The sequence below is a fragment of the Rhagoletis pomonella genome, unplaced genomic scaffold (assembly GCF_013731165.1).
Source record: "Rhagoletis pomonella isolate Grant_MI unplaced genomic scaffold, Rhpom_1.0 Rhpom_scaffold_00004, whole genome shotgun sequence".
Classification (NCBI taxonomy): Eukaryota; Metazoa; Arthropoda; class Insecta; order Diptera; family Tephritidae; genus Rhagoletis; species Rhagoletis pomonella.
In genome coordinates, this window is record NW_023458558.1 from 2,000,304 (window position 1) to 2,023,412 (window position 23,109).

General features: G+C 36.0%; 2 protein-coding genes across 2 annotated transcripts in view; both read left to right on the forward strand.

The window, feature by feature from the left end:
- LOC118736797 (prolyl 4-hydroxylase subunit alpha-1) overlaps positions 1 to 23,109 on the forward strand; it is a 108,960-nt gene that overhangs the window by 67,655 nt on the left and 18,196 nt on the right. The window contains exon 3 of the mRNA XM_036466834.1: positions 11,683 to 11,946. Coding sequence (XP_036322727.1) covers positions 11,732 to 11,946 — 215 coding nt within the window. The 5' untranslated portion in view covers positions 11,683 to 11,731. The remainder of the gene's footprint in view (positions 1 to 11,682; positions 11,947 to 23,109) is intronic.
- LOC118736795 lies at positions 20,566 to 23,063 on the forward strand. Its single transcript, XM_036466831.1, has 2 exons — positions 20,566 to 22,450; positions 22,524 to 23,063. Exons 1-2 carry the CDS (start codon positions 20,876 to 20,878, stop codon positions 22,857 to 22,859), a joined length of 1,911 nt encoding a protein of 636 aa, XP_036322724.1. The 5' UTR covers positions 20,566 to 20,875; the 3' UTR covers positions 22,860 to 23,063.

Below are 23,109 nucleotides of genomic sequence, written 5' to 3' on the forward strand. Positions count from 1 at the left end.
TTGCTATGAGGGACGTCTAAAGATAGAAATTTTTGATTTCAAAATAAAAAAACAGGGGTATAATCTTTTTCGGCATAAAACAATCATAGAGGGTGAGAGCATTAAAATTCCGACTTTAGTTTTTTTTGACAACCCCAATATATTTACATATGTATGTACAATTGTTGTTTTCATGTGCGCAAGTGGTATATATTATAAATAAATAATAAAAACAAAATTTGCGATGTACGTATGTAAGTTGATTGGTGAATTCACACCCGCAACTCCACTTCGAAACTATCTAATGCATTATGCAATGGCGCGATTCGCTCGTTATAAATAATATAACAAACATGAGTCGACCAACTAATTTGGACTGCTTGAAATAAATGTACATATGTACGCTGCAACGAAACTAAATGGGCCAATGCAATTAACTACATAAAAAGCCATAATTTTTAAATGATTTTTACCGTAAATATTTAAGACTCGAAAAGAGATTCTATGAACACACACATATGTATACACATATGTATGAATGTACATTCATATGTAGCTTTTTTGTTATTGTTGCCATTTTATGTTATGCCTTGAAAAACTTGTAACTTGGAGCAAATATGCTAGACTTATATGTAACTGGGACAATCCCAGCGCAATACTTAAACTGTGTACAAGCTATGACAAAATAATAATTTTATCAATATATTTAATAAAAGTCACGAAATTCGTTAAAATATTAATTTGCTGATTGCAATGCACATACACAAAGTTGGTGGGAATGTTTAGTTATTTGCCCTTTTTTTGGGTTAGTGGGCGGAGAGAGAGAGGGTGTGGCTCTTGATATCCAATCCACTAGAAAGAGCACAGCTTATATACAGCCAGGTCATGAAATTTTTCGGAAACTTGTAAAATATGTATGCTTATAAGCCAGTGGGAAGTTAAATATATATGTATTATACATGTGTTTCAATGAGACTAAAATAATCTAAATATGAAGATGCAATTTTGTTATCTCCATAATTAAAGCAAAAAAAAAAAATAACTTTTCCAAATCTAGAAAACTGTAATGTAAAAATGTTGTCGCCACATTTGACATCGACGCACATAAATACGCTAAGGGCCGTTTTCAGAGTCATTAGTTAAGTAATAGAAGAATACCAGTTTTTAACTATTGCTTAACTAATAGATGTACATTGGTTGATACTGTGAAATAATAAGTGGTTGGCTAAAACTAATATACATATTAGTTAAATGACTGTGAAAGCAGCCCTTAGTTACATTGAAGCAAATACTGCTTTTTACAGATTTATATGCTATCTTTTCTCTTTATGCCAACTTTCATGAATTTACGCAACTTTCGGGCGTCTGCGAGGCAGGTCTTTCCGTTATCTGAATTTGAAATGTTTTCGCACAACACGTTTTTACGGCCAAACGAATCTATCTATGAGGAGTCTTACTTTGGGGCTTAAAATTTTTTTCCCGAACAAAAAAGGCGCGCACTAATGGACAACACATATATATGCATTACGGTGATTCACTCGATTTATTCGGTTAATTGGTTTCCCCGTTTAATTGGTTAAAAACATTTGCTTTACTTTTGATCTAAAAAAAAAATAACTTTAAGCTTATTCTGCTGTGCACTTATTTATGTTCAAAATTTTTTTCTTATTTAATTAAAAGTTTTCTTTACTTTTAATAGTTTTATGGCATTTTTTGGTCATGACTTCTTACCAACATAAGCATTTTCACTGAAAGAATTCGATGTAAAATAAAAGCGGCTTTCTCCGGCTTTCTCTTAATTTCAAAATCGAGAACCGTTGTTTTTGAAGTTATATTTTTTCGAATAGCTCGAAACCGGTATTGCACAAACGGCGAATAATGAATATCCTAATATGCGTGCAACTATATGTGTAATTGGATATTGTTACCGGAAGTCTGTTAAAGAGAAACAAGGGTTTCCGAGCGAAAAAATATTAATTTGGAAGAATTCTATACGTATTTTATGAAAACTTGTTTTCCTCCATATAAAATTCATGTACAGTTTTGAGCGGTTTTAGCGACCTCTAAATGGTTTTTGATTTTGAAATAAAAAACAGGGGTAAAAATTTTTCGGTATAGAGCAATCCTAGGAGTGGAGCATTAAAACTCCGACTTTAGTTTTTTTTTTACCACCCTAATGCGCATTCAGGCTTGTTGTGTTGACATTATTTCTGAATGCAGTTAAGAAAGACGTTCCCACATACGTATTTTGCTGCTTCAATGTTTTTGCAAAGACCAACGACATTTTTGATCTATCCGCACCGCACTCTGATTATTTTCGATCGCGCTAGCAATATACGACGACGAGCACAGTTGTTGTGTAATCGCGGCTTGTTGTTGCAACTAAGCTTTAGCATTTCTATCTCCATGCAGCACCTTTGTTTAATAAATAGCATTTCAATCACATTTGCCATTTGCTTTACCTTTTTTTCTGCTATAAATTATACATTCGAGCACTTCCTCAGCATTTGTGGTTTACCTCTGAATGGATTTAGGTTGCACGCTTCTTCTGCTCCAGAGTGCGCGCGGGAGTGGGGCAAAACACTTAAGCTACTGTTGTACTATATATGTATGTATGTACATATACATATGCATGCAAGGCGATATCTTCCATCATACCATACAGCGGTGCATCTACTCACCCAACAAGCAAGCTGGTGAGGGACTTATCCCTTATTAGGGCATTACTCATCCGCAATTGTTCACTATTTCTATCAATCTCAATGTATTGAGCTACCTCCACTTTGAGCAATTTGTTCACGATTTTTTTAAACATTAAATGTCATGAAAAATAATCGTGTGCTTCAATTTTGCACTAAAAAATCGATTTGTTAATTCATTCAATTATTGGTTATCAGAACCTACATCATCTTATAAATTAAACAATACTTACAAGGTTAAGTTTAATTTACAAAAAACTTTTTAGGTTATGTTTTAGGGCTCATTTTCTCTAAGGAGTTATTGATAAAATTTAACAAGATATATTGGGACTTCGCTCCGTAGAGACCGAATTTGTACTTGCAGCGTTTTTCTTGTATAATTTGTCAACTAATCTGTTATTCTTACATCTTCGAGTAGCATCGACAAAAAATTCAACAAGAACAGTCATTTATACGAATGTACGAATTTAATGTCGAATAGCCGTTATTCCTTACTGAAGGAAATGCCTTGCACATATGGAAAAATTTTCCATCTGTTTTATTACATAAAGGGTATACTTTTACAGTAATGCCGTTTTAATGGCAAACAATGGGTGCGCTTCGGCTTCTCCTAGCATATAAATATGTATGTATGACATTTTCATAGTCACGCTTTGCGCAGGAATGCGTCTGAGAACCGAAATGAAGTGACCAAAAAAGGAAAATTATTAGTTATTTGGTAACTGTTTAGCTTACATATATTCGCATTTGGAATGTGTATATCGTCGCCTAAGGGTGAAAAGGTGACAAGTCTATTTATTGAAATTATTCAGGAAAGAGGAAAAATCAAAGTAATTTCGTAATTTCGACTTGACAATTTTTACCTTTATATGTTTTTTGTATACTAACTTGGAGTATTCACAACGGTGTCGTTAGTCTCGTATTAATAGGTTAAAAATATAATAAGGAGGTTCGCAAGGTAACATAAAAGTAACATTATGAATGTATGTAGTTATTCAGTCCCTCCAGTACTGCTGGAGTCAATCGCTACTTACGAACCGCTACTGCATCGACTCCTAGGTAAGTAGCTACTCTATTAACCCGTGGTGGCGCAGAGTCGAAACTGTCGGAAGCAGAATTGCGAAAAACTACGATAGAGGGCGCTCATAAATCACGCACGTGACTACTTTAGCAACTCCCGGTAGTGGCCATTCATCAGTCCTGTAGTCGCCCCCCGTACGGCAGGGGTCATACTGTGTGCAGACTTATGCATATACACGTCTACATACATACTTACAAATCCATGAATATATGCCGAACGTAGACATTAATTAATAACCTAAAACTAGACTTAAAAATTCATCTTTTTTCGACTTGAGAAATTGTTAAAAGTCAGAGGTAAGGTTGTTTTCGATATTTGCTCATAAAGAACGCCTTGAACTAATTAGTTAAAGTATACAAATTTTCCAAAACTTTGCTGACTGGCAATCACAAGCGTGCTTTGTGTGCCTATACTGAAAATTTGTAATGCCATGCACCACTTTTTCGACACAAGTTGGCAGTTTTATTGCCCACCCAACTACTTATGTTCTCATTAAATCCAAAAAAAAAACATATTTAACTCAGCAATCCGTTACGCAAATACATACTTACATATAATACAGTCATGTGTAAAATATTAAGATCACAAAGAAAGATTTTTCAATATTGACTGCTGTTGCAGTACTTTTTGGATATAAGCCCTCGTCGGTTAATAGATTTCCTGTCTTTATGAGTTAATCAAATTAAGTCACAAAAATCCAGATAATCAATATAAAAAAACCGTTAATGTACTCGTACATCACGCTTAAAAAACCTATCTGCTTATAATGTTGCAAATGTGTGAACCAGTTGATGAAAAAATAAAAAATTTGGCAGCCATGATTCTTTTTGGCGGCATAGCATCCTTTGGTCTTGTAAGTACCCAAGGCGAAATGTGAAGATGAATTCTGTAGTTCATACCCTGATGGAAACAAGGGTTCTTTTTTTTAATCTACTAATTGAAAAACTACTTCAAAACAAATGCAGTAGGTACATAAATGCTTCGAATTTTGATACTATTTTTGTCTTGGAAGTATGAAAAAGCAGCTGTGAAGTGCAGAACGAAAGCGTATTAAAAAAAAATGGCTGCCTTTGAAGTGCTTTAATCCAAATGCATTTTAATGAAGTTGAAATCAAATCAGAGTCGGACAATCGACTTGCTCCTTGCACACAATTCAAACTGAACATTTGCACACTTACAAGTGTAGCTGTAGCTGAGCGTGCAGAGATGCCTGCTGTTATTTGTTAGCTTCCAGAAGGCGCGGGTCCGCATCCCATCAGAGGCAAAATGTTAAAATGAAATTTTATTTTGTCTTCGAAATATGAAAAAGCATTTGTGAAGTGCGGAACGAAAGCGTATTTAAACTAGAAATACTGACTTTTAAGTTATTTAAACCGAATGCATTTTAAATTAGTTGAAATAGAATGCAGAGTCGGATAATTGACTGTCTCCTAGGACATGGCCATGTTAATAAAGTTAGTGGTTTATATGAAAAAAAGGGAGAAATCCAACCACTTGATGTTCGCAAAAAAGTACTTTTTAAATTACTTTTAAAGTAGTTCCATTTCCGACAGGGTTGTGTACGCTGGTATTCTCTATAAGAGCAATTGTTTCATTTAGCGAATTTTTCTATAGCCCTTGCTTAAGCGGGGTTTTGGTTTTAGCCACAAAAATTCTACTAACCGGGATTATTATAAAAGACTATCCGGGTTAAAGTGTTTAAATTTTCAGCATTTTGCTCAGCTCTTACCTCCAGGAAGTACCTACTGTACGGGCACTCATTAGCCAACTTTTAATTGTGAAAGCGACAACTTAAACCCACACCAATTTTAATAAAATTTATTGTCCATTTTATGAACAACTCAAAACAAACTATAAGGATTTTGATTAGTGGTCCTAACATTACACACATGACTGTACACTAGGGTGGTCCAAAAACAGTAAAGTCGGAATTGTAATGCTCTCACCCCCTAGGATTGTTGTATATCGAAAAAAAGTATACATACCCCTATTTTTTATTTTGAAATCAAGAAATATTTAGAGGTAGCTCAAAGCGCTTTTATATGGCAAAAACAACTTTTCGTAGAATGGTATCGAATTCTTGAAAATTCATATTTTTCCAATGAAAAACTATGGTTCTCTACAGGAGACTTCCAAAAACAATACACAACTGTTTATTTAACCATTTATTGATACTAACGACTTTTTATTGGTCGCCCCATTGCATTTTTCGGGGTTTTTGTGAGTTTTTGGCGGACCTATAAATTATAGCTGCAATGAAAAATGGTTAAATAAACTATTGCGTAAACAGAGTTTTCTGGTAGAAAAATATTGATTTTTAACTATACTGTACCATTTCTTCGAAAAGTTGATTTTTCCCCATATAAAATACATGGAAAACTTTGAGCGCCTTGAGCGACCTGTAAATATTTTTTGATTTCAAAATAAAAATAATAGGGGTATATTTTTTCGGTATAGAACAATCCTAGGGGGTGAGAGCATAAAAATTCCGACTCTACTTTTTCACATACATTTTTGGACCACCCTACTGTACACATAGATACATATGTCAGATATAACTGCATATATTTTAACTTTTTTTTGCGTATAATTTTGTAATTGCATCAACACTTTTGTGTTTTATTTATAAGACTTGCATTAATTTAAAAGTTACAAAAAAATTCCTGGTCATAAAATGTATGTGGGTGGGTACCTATGTACATAATATATATTTGTTGTTGGGGTTACAATATCATTCACGTACTGTTATTTGCAACTGTTCTCACTTCATGGTCCGGAAGATGTGGTTGCTTGATTTGCATCTCCAAAGCTGCCTGATACATACGTATAATTAAATATATGCATACATACATATGCATGTATGTATGTACGTACGTATTTATAATATATGTAGTCGCGCATGTGCGCATGATCTTTGTTAGCCCGGCTTATGCTGACCGCTTGACTGGTTGGCCAGTTAAAAATAAAAGTCAAAGTAGGTTATTTTGAGGTCATTCACTCCACTATACAGTTTGTGTGCACCTAACTGTTTATGTTTAGTGACTATTGAACTTGGACGCCCATGCTACGATCTTTTAGACTTTTAGAAACGGTGTCAATTGGTTTTCTCTCTTTCCCAGTTGAAAGTACTGGACATTAGGGTGGATAAGTCTACTACTGTGCCACTCTTCATGTGCTAATGTTTTTTAATCGGAAAAATAAAATTTATTTTATTTTAAATGGGAAAATATTTCGGAAAAATATTAAGATTTACGTGAATTGGTCCTATTTGAAAATACCTCCAAAAAACTATTTTTTATAAATAAAATTAGCTTAAAAAAGTATTTTTTTATAAAAAATCAAACCAGTTGATAGAAGAGTTTAAGCTTAAAACATCTTCAAAAAAATGTTTAAAAATTTGTCAACGGAATCAAAATAATAAGACTTTTGTAGGTATTTTCAAATCGGTCTCCGTAAATCTTATTTTTTTCCAAAATATATTGGCTCTTAAAATGTAATAAATTTTTAATTCCGGCAGAAAAGGCGCAACGTTGTTTTTGGTGATGGACCCTATTGTGTCACTAAAACTAGTTTTTTCATGAAATTCTCGTTTGTTTGCCCCTATCTCGAAAATAACAAGATCTAGAGAAAAAATATGAATACAAAAATTAGAGAACATTTAATTTCCTAAAAAAAAAAAAAATCCCACCACCAAATCGCTAATATCCACATTTCTTTAGATATTGGACTTTGAAGTTGATCAACAATTTCTACGATTTAGCTTAATAGTCCATGAAAATTCCACAATACCTCAACTTTAAAGCCCAATACCTCCTCAAGAAATATCGATGTTAGCGATTTTGTGTTCTCAAACTTTTTTTGTATGAAATCGAAAGTCCTACAAGTGTTTTATTTATATTTATTCTGTAGCTCTTCTTATTTTCGAGATAGAGGCAAAAAACGAGAATTTCATGGAAAAATTGGGTCTAGTGACCCGCACTTCCTCGCTGGTGGGAGTTGGGATTACACCGCAATGAACACTTTTGAAGAAAACCAACCATTGACCAAGATTATACCATAAAATGCCTCTGAGCTGTAGACTTTTTAAGAAAAAACTGTAAGTTTACGTGTGTTTTCTACAAAATTTCGAAGTAGGAGTGAAAAAAAACAATAGTCGCAATAAAAATCGCCCTAATGTACATATGTATGTGCATCTGCATGTACATATGCATCGTATCATTAGTTTCGAGGGAAAAGCTGCTAACAGTCCTCTTACACGATATGTATTTGCATGTGTAGATGATAATTTTTTGTATCTACTCGTATATACCATTTATTAGAACGCGAGCAAAATTAAAAGCATGGCATTCGAAAAAATCGGTCTACTTTCAGTTAAGCGTTTTACCAAGTCAAAAAAGGCAGAGAAAATTCGATAAGCCCGAAGAAAGACAGAAACTGTTCATTAACATCGAATTATACCGATTCTATCCCATTGTCGTTTTAAACGTGCAGGCCTCATTCAAGATAATGCTTTTTAAATTTTCTTGCAAAAGCAAATAAACTTGTTTCTGCCTACTTCAATTTCAATTTAGTTAACTGAAGAACTCATTACTAACCAATCTTCATCTAGTGATCTTTCAAATAAGAGCGGTGATGGTGAATAGATTTTATTTCAGGCATTAAGACATTTAGAAACATTTAAAATTAAATTAAAAAGTTCGACAATATGAGAAAGAAGTGATCATTAAATATATACATATATTTGATTAAAGAAGCAGATAATTAACACTACCTCGAGTTCATTGACTTGATTTCTTTTATTTTTTCAAATGGTATATGGATATGCATGCATAAATCAGTGAGATTTTCCTTGTTCTGTATTGCTTACATCTTCCTTTTACTACTTCACTAAGAAGAATTGCTTCTACAAAAAAAAAAAAAAACGATCCCATCGACCCATTCACTTGTCAGCGAAATAACAACAATACAATTTATTGGCTTTGAAATGAAAGCCGCCTTGAAAGCCCAGAATAAAGAGCTATTCATTTATTTAACTATAGTTTACGACTTTATTGATGTTTTCAATGATTAAAATTAATAGCATCGCATTAACAAAAATTTAAGCTGTTACGAAACATTAACGGAGCTCATAAACGACATTAGGATCAACTAGTCAATCATACACGTGTAGAAAAATAATAATAATGAGGAATGAGAATTGGAAATGAATCTCAGTAAGTCAGCTAATTTCATCCAATAGTAAATATAATATAAAAAGTCGCAGATTTTTTCAAAGTAGATATGTAGTTTAATCAATGATTTTCAATTGAATTTGTTAGGTGTTGCGGTTTTACATATTCGGCATTCGATTATTCGCCTTTTTTCCAAAACCGGTTGTCGAGTTATTCGAAAAATTACAATTTGAAAAAACCGGTTGCCGATTTTGAAATAAAGAAAAGTATACCGGTTTTATTTTACATAGTTCTTCTACCGTGAAAATGGGTATCTTCGTATAAAGTCATGACCAAAAATTAGAAAAAAAACCATTAACTTTTCACTGTTATATTAAGAAAAGAGCAAAGCAAAATAAGTACAAAGTTTTTCTATATCAACATTAAAACAAACAAAAATCAGTGAAAAATTTACGTATGGTCCTTTTTTAATACTTTGTGAGGGCTTAGAGATGCCTACTGCAGCTCGAGAGATCCCTGGTTAAATTTTTGGATCCAGCATCCATCAACAGAAGTTTATTCTTGCAGCTGTTGCCCCTCGGCAGACAATGGCAGCGATCCGAGGGTACTTCTGCCCAGTGTGGCCAGTTTAGTCATTTTCCAGGTAGATTTAGCTGGTTGCGATAGAAAACAGCGAGAGAAAAGAAAGTTAGCCGTTTTAGCCGATTTCGCTCTTTGCCTTATTTTCTTAAAATTCAAATATATGCACATAAAGGTCTACATTTCAACAAATTTAACGACCCAAAATCTATTAGAAACTGGAGCCTTATCTCGGAGAAAATTTTCATGTGTCGGACTGTCTGAAGTATACAAAATTGAAATAATGAAAATTCTTCTATTGTTTTGTTTTGAAAGTTACTGTATACGCAAGTGGAATGAAATTTAAAAATGGTTGGGCAAGGAAATTAGTTTGACAATTTACAATATTGTTGATGTGTTTCAGGTTATCAGTCGAAATCGGTTTGAAACCTTTTATTTCTGAACTATATTAATTTACTAGTATGGCCGCAAATTTTATGCAACTTTAAAAGCTGGGTATCAAACGAACGACTGTTTAGAAAAATAGCGCATGTCAGCGACCGCGATCAATTACAGATCGTTTCCAACCTATAAATATCCGGGGAATTTTTGCTTATGCAGGGGACTTAATTATCCTGGTCGTAGGGAAGTTCATTTCGTTGGTAAGTAAAATACTAAAATCTCTAGTAAATACTAAGAGCGCTCTGAGATTTGAGACCTCTGATAGACTGTGAACAAATGGCAATTGGACGTCTTCTCTCAATAACTGTCTATAAGAAAGGCTTATAGACGCTTAGAATACTGCAATATTTCCAGGAAATTGTCATAGCTATAAGTATGGTCGCCTAACTTCATCATAACTCAGCTTTGAATGGGGCCGTCAAACTGCTATCGTTTTCTTATCTCCCCTTAGTATTTGTACGATGAGCGAAGGTTACATTTTTCAGTAGAAAATATAATAATTAGAACTAGGTACGATATGGTACACAACTTCACCTTTAATTTTTTTTACGTATTTACGTTTGCTTGAAATTACAGAGTTGTAGATTTTGAAATCGAAAAGATATCGTCACTAGACACGAATAAAGGCGCCAGCTCAGAAGTTGACGGCGAAAAAAGACGCATAAAAAAACTGCAGCGTCAAAGACTCTTAACATACTTCGCCGAAGTTTTTCATGAGCATCTTTTTTCGTAACATTTTTTTACGCGCCTTTTTTCGCCGTCAAAACACTAGCACGCCTTTATTTGTGTGTAGTGACGATATAGTACATATGTACAATATTCCCAGGAGTTTTCTCCCGGTGTAAGTAAATACCGTAGTAGTAGCAGTAAATCTCACAATGGAGACATAGTATAAATAAACGAAACAAATCAAATTCGCTCCTCCGCAGCTACTACCTGTTATATGCCTTGGATTTTGAACTGTTTTGATTTATTCTATTATTCACTATTTGCATTTGCATTTATGGACATACATGCATTTGCCCTTAGACTCTTTTTACTGATGAAAAATTTGCTAAGCTAAGTTATTAAATGTTTTGTTTTTCGTGATACCTACCTTATTCTACACTAGCAGTCGCTTTTTTGAAGATTGTTTATAATGTATGGAAAGGAAAAAGTATTAGCGCTAGAAGAGATGTTAAATATGATTCATATTATATGAATGATTCATTTGCCGTTTGGAATGGATTCGTGCAGATGTCTAATATGTACATACATATGTACTTTATTATAACAGTATTTTTAAATTAATACTGCTTGATAGAATTAAAACAAATCTTGTTTATTTATTTATTAGTGCAAAAATAAGTATATTTTCTATGCTTTTCGACTTTGGTGCGAGTGAATATATGTACATACATCTGTGTGTTAAATAAATTAAAGAAATTAAGTTAAGAATCCAGTTTAGTTCTTTTTGCAAATTTTTTCACACTTGAATCACTTTTTTATGATACAAAAATATTTGATCAATGGTGGAGAAATTGCATTCATGAATTAATGTTTTTTTTTTTTATAAAAAAAGCCGGTAAATGTATATACATATGTATATATGTATGTCAAACAAAAGAGTCGAAAGAAGAACTTTTAGTTAGAAATTAGAAAACTCGATTTTATTGCCTCACAAAATATTTCTATAACCTTTATGCTCACTAAATAATTTAAATTGATCAAATTAAATTTCCTTTAATTGCAGCACAAACCAAAACCTCCTATAGGTAAATCCCTACACCTTTTCTATTGAAATGTTTGAACGGAGGCAAGGCTCAGCGATTACACAAATTTCGAAACTTTTGCCAATATGTTTCCTAATATGTTCACTGGCCATTGGTTGTACCAATTCCGAGGTGTATACGGCGTTGGCAGAGATGGAGGAACTTCTTGAGACTGAATCGGTATTAATAACCAATTTAGAGGGTTATCTCAAAGTGCAACAACAAAAGTTGGACTACCTCAAAACGTAAGTACCGATGCTATATATGTAAATTTTACATCAATATGTACACATATAATTAAATACTTATTTGTAGGGCCCGGAGTTTTATGCATTTAAATACATATATATATTTTATATTGCCTTAAATGCATATATAGGCATATTTTGTCAGAAATGCATATTTAATTGCATTTTTTATTAAACGCCGTTTGTCTAGAACGGACGAATCACTCCACAATCGCAAGAGCATTTGATGATTCCATGCAACTATTGGATACTGATTTCGGAAAGTCGAAGATTATTTTATATGTCACTGACGCAGCTCCATATATCGAGCCCTAACCGCCAAAAAACGCAGGCAGAATTTTTTTTTTCAAAATTTTCTTTTTGCTCTAGTGGCATTTCTGCATCAAAAAGAAAGTTTTTTTCAAAATATGTCGCGGCGGTTAGGACTCGATATGGTAAAATCAGCAAAGGCGCTGATGGTATTTTACCCAAAGTGACTGCACGTTACTTGTTTGGGACGCAATGCACCGAGTGGCCGAAGATGTAAGAGCTCGCTTCAATGATGTTGACGATGTAACATCGAATGGGAAAAAATATTTTTAAAATCTGATTTGCGGGTTGAAGTTTAGAACATGTATCCCAATATCGCTCTTTCCCCAGAGCCACTATTAACGAGATGGGGAACCTGGTTAGAGCCGGAAAAATATTATTGCCTACATTTTAAGGAATTTCAAACCTTTCTTAAAGATCTAAGCGATTGAATCACATTTAGCCTATATCAATGCAAATTACAGCTTCTTGTCGGAAATAATAACTAAATTGGAAGGACCAGAATCATTAGCTGAACAAGTACATCTTGTGGAGACTGCTATTACTACTATTCAAGGTGTGCAGGGTGAACTTGGGAACAAAAAATAAGGGGTTTAAGGAACTCAAGGGAATATCTGGTGTGCTAAGTAGGCAAATGGCTCCAAGAACTAGCTTGCTTCAAGTAAATTAAAAGAACAATTTAATTTTTAATCTATTGTAAATGAATTTTTTACTTTTAACTTTGCTTACTTTTTTTAATACATACTTTAAAGTTTTAGATATAAATTTAATTAATTTTGAGTTTTTCCTGGCACTAAAAATTACAATATATCCTTGGGTTTATTATAAACTTGTACCTAATAACGCTGTACAGCAGTCGGCTGGGTATTGGACCAAACCAACTTATTTTAAGAGTCATAAGTAAGCCTGGGTTCAAACCCAAAAAAGGTATTTTCTTAACAGCGGTCGTCCCTCGGCAGGCAATGGCAAACCACCGAGTGTATTTCTGCAATGAAAAACAGCTTCTCATAAAAATACAATCGCCGTTCGGAGTCGGCGTAAAACTGTAGGTCCCTCCGCTCTGTGTGACAACATCAAGGCGCACGCCACAAATCGGAGGAGAAGCTCGGCCAAACACTAAAATATGTGTAAGTGCCAATCTATTATTATTATTATTAAGTAAAAAAAAGTTATTTCTCCTTCCCTTTTTGGACGTTCTGATGGAACGATGGGATGAAACTTTGGTGCTACGTAGTGAAATACGCATCTCTATCCACTCGACTACAGCGGCCGTTAACATCCAGCTTTATAAATTGTTGTTTCTTCCCATACAAAAAAAAAAAACGTTCGGGCAAATAGTAGTTTTTGAGTTTGTTTATAAATTCGGTATTATGCGTTATATGGCAGGTAGGCGCGGATTCATAACCATTGAGTAAACTTAAATACAAGTGTAGTAAAAATACTGATTTTGATGCATCAAAAAAATGCGATGTACTGATTTTTCAAAAAAAAAAAAAAAAACAAGTCTGGCAACGCTATCCCACACCCAGGCATTATTGTGGGCATTTCCTGTCGTTTCAGTACATGTACATATGTATTTGTTGAGACACTCCATATTCTTTTGTTCTCGCTGCAACTCGCAGAGGAAGCAAACTTATAAAACCTGATGAGGGCGAATAAACTCCAAACAGCTGACAGCTGCGCATTGCCAATAGCAATGTCCTTACTGCTACTGCTGCGGCTGCTTCAAGAGTCCGTTGCTCCAATGTATGTATTGTCATTGCTTTCGTCATGCAGGTCGATCTTCCACCCGGACTGGTTATAGTTGCCTTCGATGTTTTTATTATTTTTACAACAGCTGTTATCGCTATGTTAAGAAATTTCAGTTGTGGCGTGTGCCGCCTTTTTCTAGCTGTTGCTTGATCCTGTTTCACCTATGAAGTATGTATGTATGTGGTATGTGCATAATAGATATGATTTGTCAAACCGATACCTTTCACATCTTAGTTGCACATTTACTTAGCACGAGCCATTCCTTGCTTTAAAATAACATATGCACAACACATACATATATATGTACATACGTTCGATGTAAAGCCAATGTATTGTACGTACATATAAGTACTTACATATGTACGTTCCTGCAAAAGAACCAAGCGGGAACAAAAGTATTGAGAGCAGTTTGAAAAGTTTGGGGAACTTTTCTATAAAGAACAAAATGCGAGCAACACTCTCGGGAATGTTCTTAAAAAGAGCAAAATGAGAATAAAACTGAAGAATCGAATGAGAAGGAATCTCTCGGGAACGCTTCCAATGAGAGCGAACATTTGCAACTAAGATCAAATATGAACAAAAGTCTGGGGAACATCCTGCTAGGGAACAAAACGAGCACAAACTTAAAGTTGAGAGTGAGGCGGGCGTCTGCGTGTTGACATGAAAAATCATTTCAGTGAGAACAGTGATTGTTAATTCTTAGCCAGATGAGAGGTTGATCATTTCAACTTTCAGATCATTTATAATTAGGGTGAACTGTCCGTTTATGGAACAATGTTTCATTTTCTGTGCAAGAAAAGTTCGTGCCTTAAGTCTTTCGTTCTTTTTTGATTCATTTAAATCTTGAAATATTTCAAACTAATGCAGCGCTATGAGAAAAATGTTGCTACCGCTTCCACTGTTCGCGAATAGTTCAGGGAAATTTGTTCCCGTTTTGTTCTCTGTCAGAACGTTTCTGGGGCCTTAATTCCCTATTTGTTCTACGAGAAAATATTCATTCGACTTTTGTTCCCATTTTGTTTTTTGCTAAAACGTTCCGGAGACATTTTTTCCTTTTTTTCTCTTAAAAATCTTACCAAAAGTACTATGTTCACCTTGGGAACATTTCCAAGGGTTTTTTTGTTGTATAATTCCCCTTTGAGAACGTTCTCAACAGTTTTGTTCTCACTTTCGTTCTTGTGAAAACATTCTCGAAGGTTTTGTTTCGATCATACCTTTTTTCTCGTCCTTTGCTTAAAAGTACTCAGTGATGAACATTTATCTCTAGCGAAAAATTAAAATTTTAATGATTTTACTGAAGTAGAGCATGTCCTACAGGAATGGCTTTTAACTTAGCGTTGAAATCATATTTCCATTATCATCTGGTCTGGAAAAAATATGCATATAAAGCTCGATAAAATATTTGCTCTTAAATATGCGCTGGCTTTAGTGCTACCACGCGGATCGTTAGAAACCTTCTACTCAAACCATCATGCGGGTTTCGGATGTATGTACCACCTGTTGCAATTTCGTCTGCTTTCTCATTCAGTATATTCAGGTACCCCGGAACCCACACCAAATGAAGAGCAGATTGCGCAGCCATCTCTTTTAGAAATCTGTGACAGTCCACTACGGATGCCTATGGCAGGGAGCTGGTAAAAAGCATCAGTTCGAGTTTGTCTGGGTTAACACCCAGGTCTTTCTCATTGATCCATCTTTCAATTAATCTTAGTTTGTCCTGCATGATATTACGCCGAGTTTGTGGAAATTTTCCTTTTAATAACACCGTTATTGGCAGAAATTTTCCATACTTGGTAGATTTGAGAAAGATTCGCATTATATAAAGTGACATAATCAAAAAATCCACTCCTTTAAGCACAATGGCTCGTGCTCCGAGCATTCAATACAAACAAATATTCTTAATAGACCTACATAGTATAGCATTTAAAAAAAATACTTAGAGAAGTGGAAACATTATCTTATAATTGCACTCTTCATTATATCAACACTGCCTTTCTCGAACACTGCTTAGCGTGAACACTCTTTTTCTTAACATTAGGAGTGTACTCGTACGCCCAACTATCTAAAGTTTTAGAAAACTTTTACTGGTTTTGCGTTCTCGTACCCAAAAAACTTGCAAAGTAGGGGAAATTGGGAGAGCAAAATGTGAAAGAGAGCTGCAAATTTCTCCTGGAAAAATGTTTCCCAGCTAAAACTTGCAAGTTAGAAAATCAGCTGATCACAAACACATGTTTGTAAATAAACAAAAGAAAATATGGCCTATTTGAGTTATTTATTACAAATTTTATTATTAATGCTAGTATACAACGAAAAAGTGAGTAAATTTAATATGCACAACGGTGGTTGTGTTTATTTTTCGCTAATTTGCTATGAATCTCCAGTTTGTTTACTTTAGTGTGTGCTGACCATGGTTGCCGTATGACATTTTTCGTTTGTACCATAATTTACCTTTAAATATACCAAAATAGATTCAAATGCAGCATGCTGAAATGATGTTTTGCTGAAGTTTTCGGTTTTAGTAGGTTGATTGTTGAAATGAAAATTTTATAATTTTAAAGCTACATCTGTGCTATATCTATTACATTGTTTTTGGATCAATGATGGGTGTTTGGAGGAGATACTCTTGTTTTTGAATGCGTCACCATGTGATATCACAAATAATTATGAGAAAAATAACTTATTCATATAATTAATTTGTATTTTAAAAAGATTTTTCTTATCGAAAACTATTCAATTGTATAAAATGCCAAATCGGGGGAAAATGTACCAAACAGAAAATAAATTGCCAAATTAATCACCAGTGGCAACTGTGCAAGTGATCAGCTGTTTCGAAGGTTGCAAGTTTTTGCAAATTTTGCGTTCTCGTACTTCTGTTGATATTTCGTCTCTTTGAGAGCGAATGCTGCTAAATTCTCAGAACTTTTGATGCTGGAGTATTTTGTCCTCTCAATACGCGTACACACCTATTGCTACTCTGTACCATGAACAAATTAATATAGCCCTATATATAAAAAGTTGTCATACAAATAATCTACATTTTACGACACAGAATTAAGTCAGCCGCTCTTTTTCGCCTTTGCTAAGTGCTTATGGCAATCAATGCGAGTTCTTATAGAAAAATACTTCTACAAAAAAGTGAGTGCAGCAGCATTAACGTACTTGTTGCAAAGCGATAAACGTAAGATCTCAAAGAAAAGTTACACAATAGGGATGGAATAGATGCACGCAGAATCGATTCTTGACTTCAGGATCGACTTTCAGGTTTTCGATTTTTAAAATCGATTAACCACCTCCGCTAATCGACTATAAGACTTCAATTGAGTTTTCGAAAATTTATAAAATAAGCTAATGAAATGAAATTCTAATTTTTTAATAATTCAAAAAGTTATACTTTATGAAATAATGGCATGCGATTCGGCACTTATTTTTATTAAAATATTGAGTTAAAACATATTTAAATTGCGTAATTTAGCAAAAATAAGTGATCACAGAGAAGAAATTAAATTTTTCTTGAGCTGTGAGAAAAACAAACAGGAAAAATTTGACAACTATTAATCTAAGATTTGAATGTATAAACGGGGTGATTATTGAACAAACTAGATTTGATTGGGGCTATATTTATGTACATATATGTGAGCTTGCTTTAAGTTTATTGGGGCAGAATTGTTTTTCGCCTTCATTTTCCACATCTGCAAACATGAACAACTTCCCACTCCATTGGTTATGACTAGTTCAAGTTATCGCGAGTGAACCGTACCGAATAAATTCTAATGCCGTATTTATGTTTGCGTAATTGTCATCACTGCATCCCCTTAAATAGCTATCATTAGCTATCGGTAATCCGACACCAAATTGTGTTGGAGGCATCGTCCGTGCCTACGGCTGCGCAAACTGATCAAATAAATGCCCTTAGTACACTCCTAACAAAGCGATGGCGTGAAACGACTTTTTGAATGATTTACCAAGCTTGAGAGCGTACAGCCATTTCCACCTATGAAAATAAAAACATACTGCCAGAACTTACTTTAGAAAATCCTAGTTATGTACAACTAATAGCCTGCCATTGAAAAAGCAACAGCGAAAGCGGCGGGAGAGGAACCCTAAAGCGAACGTATTGTGATTAAAATATCGTAACGGTCGGTTTTGTGTGGAGAGAAGTAGAAACTTTGCTCATAATGCCGATTTTTTTTTTTTCTTTTGTATTCAACTATGTATGTGTGCACAGTGAGCGTCAAAAATAAGTATACCCTGACGTTTCGACGATTTAATTTATTTAAATTTTCCGTAACAAATTTTTCTTTTTTTTAATGCAGTACATTCAACAACAAAACTAATTATTTTTAATTTTATACAGAACTCGGAAAAATGACATAACTTTTCTTCGAAATTTGTAATTCCCCTCTGAGGTACCAAATTTCTGATAAAATCGTCAAAACGTATATTTATATATATATATATATATATATGTCTTCAAGCTCCGATTGAGAGTCCGTTTCTCATTTATTAATTGTTAGTCAGCTTATGTTAAATATTTTTTTTTTGAATTAATTGTGCAAAAAAAGCTGAATAACACTTGGAACATTTAAAATCTGACTATATTCGGTTATGTTTCCTTCAACAATTAAAAACTGTATTTGGACGTAGACTATTAAGTGCCGGCTGCGCTTGCGTAAACAAAGAACACACATGGCTAAGCAAGCGCCGGGGGTGGATCGCGTAAAAAGGAGAGAGAAGTTTGAGAATTTATCTACATAAATACATATGTACAAACATAAAAACCACCCTACGAAATTGAGTTTGCCTCCCGAGTCAATGACATAGAAAAAACACACACACAGTTATTTATAAAACCTTATAAAATAGGAATCCCAACGAACACTACAACCGCACACTAAAACATATTCGTCGTCAGCTTTTAGAAAATATTTAAGTTGGTAACTAATGGCATTCTAAACTGGTGGACCTGGTCTTCACAGTGGCACAAATTATGCTCAGCCACTTCCTGTCCACAGCGCTTGATTATCCTGCACAGCCCAGTAAAAAGCCTTCAAAAAATCGTGCTTCATGCATTGCAAGTTAAAGTAGTGCTTTGGTTATCCTTGTTAATATTTCCCAGGGTTTAACCTGTCCATCTCTTTCAAATTTGTCCACTAATCTTGCGCCTCTTTCTTTATTCTGCTTCATGGAACACCATTGATGGGTTTTGGACTCATCAGTCGCTGTGCAGCCTTTTTCCTCTCTAGAAGATCTAATACTTCATTGCCCATGATTCCATTATATCCCGTTGCAATAATAGATAAACCCCTTTCCTGGATGTAATGAGTGGTAAGAGCTAAAGGCGATCTGAAGATTTTAGGTTACCTCGAGTGCTTTCAAAGCGAAGGACGTCAAACTGTACTTATACATACAGACATAAATACATACGTGTTGATTGGTCACTCCACTTTCAGAACGAATCGCCATAGTTCATGCAATGAACCCTAGCTTAGCTTAAAAGCCAAAGTTAACTTGCCACAAACTCTGCCCCGACAACATGGTACATTAGATACCTGTCCAGAGTTTTCAACGAGAACATTTCATCAAGGATAACTTCCAGATATTTGATTTCTTTAGAAAGGTATCCGCATATTTTCATTTTTTGGCGACCATATTCAGAGCACTATGTAGGTTTGAGACATTATCAAGCAAAATTCTGGTTAAAATGGCAACCGCATCCACGTTGTTCTGAATATCGAAGCCTTTGTCACTCACATGTAGTTAGCCGCCTACGATAAAATATTATATCCTGGAGATCCTTCCCCAATATGAACATCCTTTCATTGTCAAGAAACTGATTCGTTGGGTATCTAAAGCAAACCTTTTGTATTTAAGACGCGTATAGCACGAAAAGATTTCTTTTATCATCCTTCCAGGCCCCTTTCGAATCTCCTGCGCAAGGACGTTTTATACCAATCTGCCTGTGGTTTTCGTCAAATCTAAATGTTTATTGGGATTTTATTCAAAATTGGATTCATTTGTAGATAAGTATGTATGTATGTATGCGAGTGTACTTTGTTGGGAGATATACATATGTATGTGTGTATGCAAGTCGGTCTTAGCTGGTGCCACTGGCAGCGCACGTCAACAAGCTGCTGGCGGCCAAGCAGCCAAGCAGCCGTTGCAGGAGCAGATGTTTCCTATTGAGACGACTAAGCGCGCGCCAAAGCAAATGCCTTGGCACTGTTAACATACATTTCATTTCATTCATACATATGTCCATAAAATTGTATATTGTGCATACAAGAGTTTGTGTTTTTGATAATCAGCGGTACAACTCAGTCCGCAGTGTTATTTAGCACAACTATTAATACACCGAGGGTACGCTCACCGCCGCACCACCAGCAGGCAGCCTTGTGGCACAATCAACGTAGGGGGAGCTAGGCGTTCATCCACACATGACTGGCGATATGTACACATGCACACTCACCCATTTATGTTATTTCAACGGCACTAAACTGGGGTTGCAGTTTTTACTTTCGGCTTTTGGCAGTTGGTCTTCCGACTTTACTGGCATTCTTGAGTCGCCGTTGCAGTTGCTCGGAAGAAGTTGTCGCGTGCGGAAGTAAATAAATTTTTGAGAGATAAGTTCGTAACGGTTAAGTATGTAAAAATTTTATAGATGTGAAAAAGGGAACAATAGAACCATCAGTTAATAGATTAATATAAAAAGTAACAAATAACAATTTATCGAAAAATATTTTAAAACACTAAACGATATATATTTTCCCTCCGAGGGAAGTGAAGAATAACGCATCGAGAAAATTTACCTTGAACAGTGCCGAGTTGCCCGTTATTATAATACCTAGAGTGAACGTTTTGCGCCGCCATGTCGCAGCACAACTATACAAATCCGGCATTTTGTCACGGCAGCGAGTTTTATCCGACGCGCGGTGTCGAATTGGACTCGGTTCAAGAGCCTATAGAAGCCATCTACAATCGAAGTCTTAATATTTCTTATGGCGGGCATGCAGTGCCGACGGCGAATCCCCGCGTTGGTCCCCTACGTCTGCAACGAAGTATGTCGACTCGCTCGGTCAACGTGCAAAAGCGTCCGAAGGCGGCAGCGGCGTCCCAAGTACATTTAAGTCGCCTCCCAAAGCAACAACAACATCAACGGCAACAAACTCAACAACAACGCCCAATAAAAAGCCAGTTCGCCATCACTTCGTATTCACATTCCCGCAACAACAACAATAACACGAGTGCAGTTGCCGAATCGACGGCTTTCGAAGCTCGTTCAAATGCTGGCCGTTATGCGCTTGTACCAGTAGAAGACTTGCCATCGACGGCTAATAGAAATAACCGATACGCAATTGTACCCGGTCTGTCCACGGGCCTCGCTCGCGCCCATCGATATGCTAAATCGCAGGATAACCTTGATTACTACGGTTCAGAAGGGCGCCTGCAAAGCGATGAAGAACCCGCCTCATTTCACGAAGAGCCACATTCGTTTCATGGTCAATCCGCGGATGCGGCGTTCGCTAGTCATAGCAAAGCGGCTATACCTACTGTACAACAACCACAGCCATTGTCTCCGAAAATAAAACATGCTTTCTCCAGCGATTTCGGCAGCAAAACATTCCTTATCGTGGATAAGAATAGCAATCAGCGCTACCAAATGGTACCCACCGCCGAGGATGAGGAACTGGTTGACGACAATCATGAAATTATACAAATGCACAATGGGCGCGCACATCGTTACGCAGTAATTCCAACTGAAGAAGAAGACCAGATGCAGGACGCTGAAGATGAGGAGGAGGAAACGTGCCTTAGCAATTCCGATTTGAATCGCAGTGAGAACTTCTTGGTTAGCGCCACGAAAACGTCTCGGAACACAACGCTACGCACTTCGACGCCACAAAAGCTACCAGCACTAGCACAAGCGCAAAATGGCGTCAACTCTTATCCGTGCACACCCATGAAGAATCCAGCCGCCACAAAAATGCTGCACGAACTACTCTCCACACCGCGAAAAACCCCTCTACCGCGTAGTGTTGCACCACGCAACTTGTCGCCCTTAGAGCGGCTACCGGAAAACTACCAGCAAGAGCATCAACGCACAAAGTACCACTATCGCAGCCAACAACAATTGCACTATACGCCTGGTGATCGACGCTTAGAACGCACTACGCAAAGTCTACATTACGAGTCGGTGAAAACGCCAGGCGACCGAACCATGGCGGTGATTACGCCACGCATAACACCACACCAGCAATCAAAGGCGTACCCGGAGGTGGAGGAGGAGGAGGATTGCAGCAGCATCCATGGCAAATCCACCAACAGCACCACACCCTACCCGCAGAAGGTGGCCAATGCGGCGATCACCTTGGCCGTCGTGTCGCTGATGCTTGTGATCAGCAGCAGTATGAATACGGCGCTTATTATCTACATGATTGCGCATGTAAGGCTTGCTGAGACCCCCACAGTCTATGTAATTTGTGTCAATAATCAATACCGCTTGTCTTACTTTTCAGTTTGGAAAATCATTTTACCTGCAGTTTAGCTTGGTTGCCGCATTCAGTGGCGTGGGGCTTGGTTTCCTCGGTTTCCGTTCGCGTCATTGTGAATGGTTGCCAAATCGCAGCTACACCTCCGGTTATATTCTCGTAACGGTATTTTGCCTGCTCAAATGCTGCGGCTTAGTAGTGATCCTAGTGCTAGATCCTTACCCTGGGTTGCCACTACACGATGTAACTACAGGCATTATACTGGGTCTATCTACATTCACGATTTTCTTTATCGGCCTGGGTGTGGTTGGATCACTTTGGTGCTATAGACCGCCACCAGATAATCGAGTTAATGTTGCTTAAATAATGCATAGAAAATTGTTCAAACAATTATACAGTTGATTTAGTTTTTAATAACATTTTTTTCGATGTATGTATGTACTATATCTATGTATATTTGTACGTTCATTATCCTGAGATACGGAAAAAATGTTTGTAAATGCTCACCATTTGAAAGCTTCCTTGGAGAGGATTCCAGCGTCATAAAAATTTCCCGAAATAGATGAAAGCGACTTTTGTTCATATTAAAAAGTTGTGTATCGGCTAAAAGATA

What these genes read in the sequence shown, in the direction of transcription:
- LOC118736795 (XM_036466831.1), top strand. Translation starts at nt 20,876, where the DNA reads ATGTCGCAGCACAACTATACAAATCCGGCATTTTGTCACGGCAGCGAG. An exon ending in TTATCTACATGATTGCGCAT is followed by an intron (nt 22,451 to 22,523) that starts GTAAGGCTTGCT and finishes CTTACTTTTCAG; the next exon opens with TTTGGAAAATCATTTTACCT.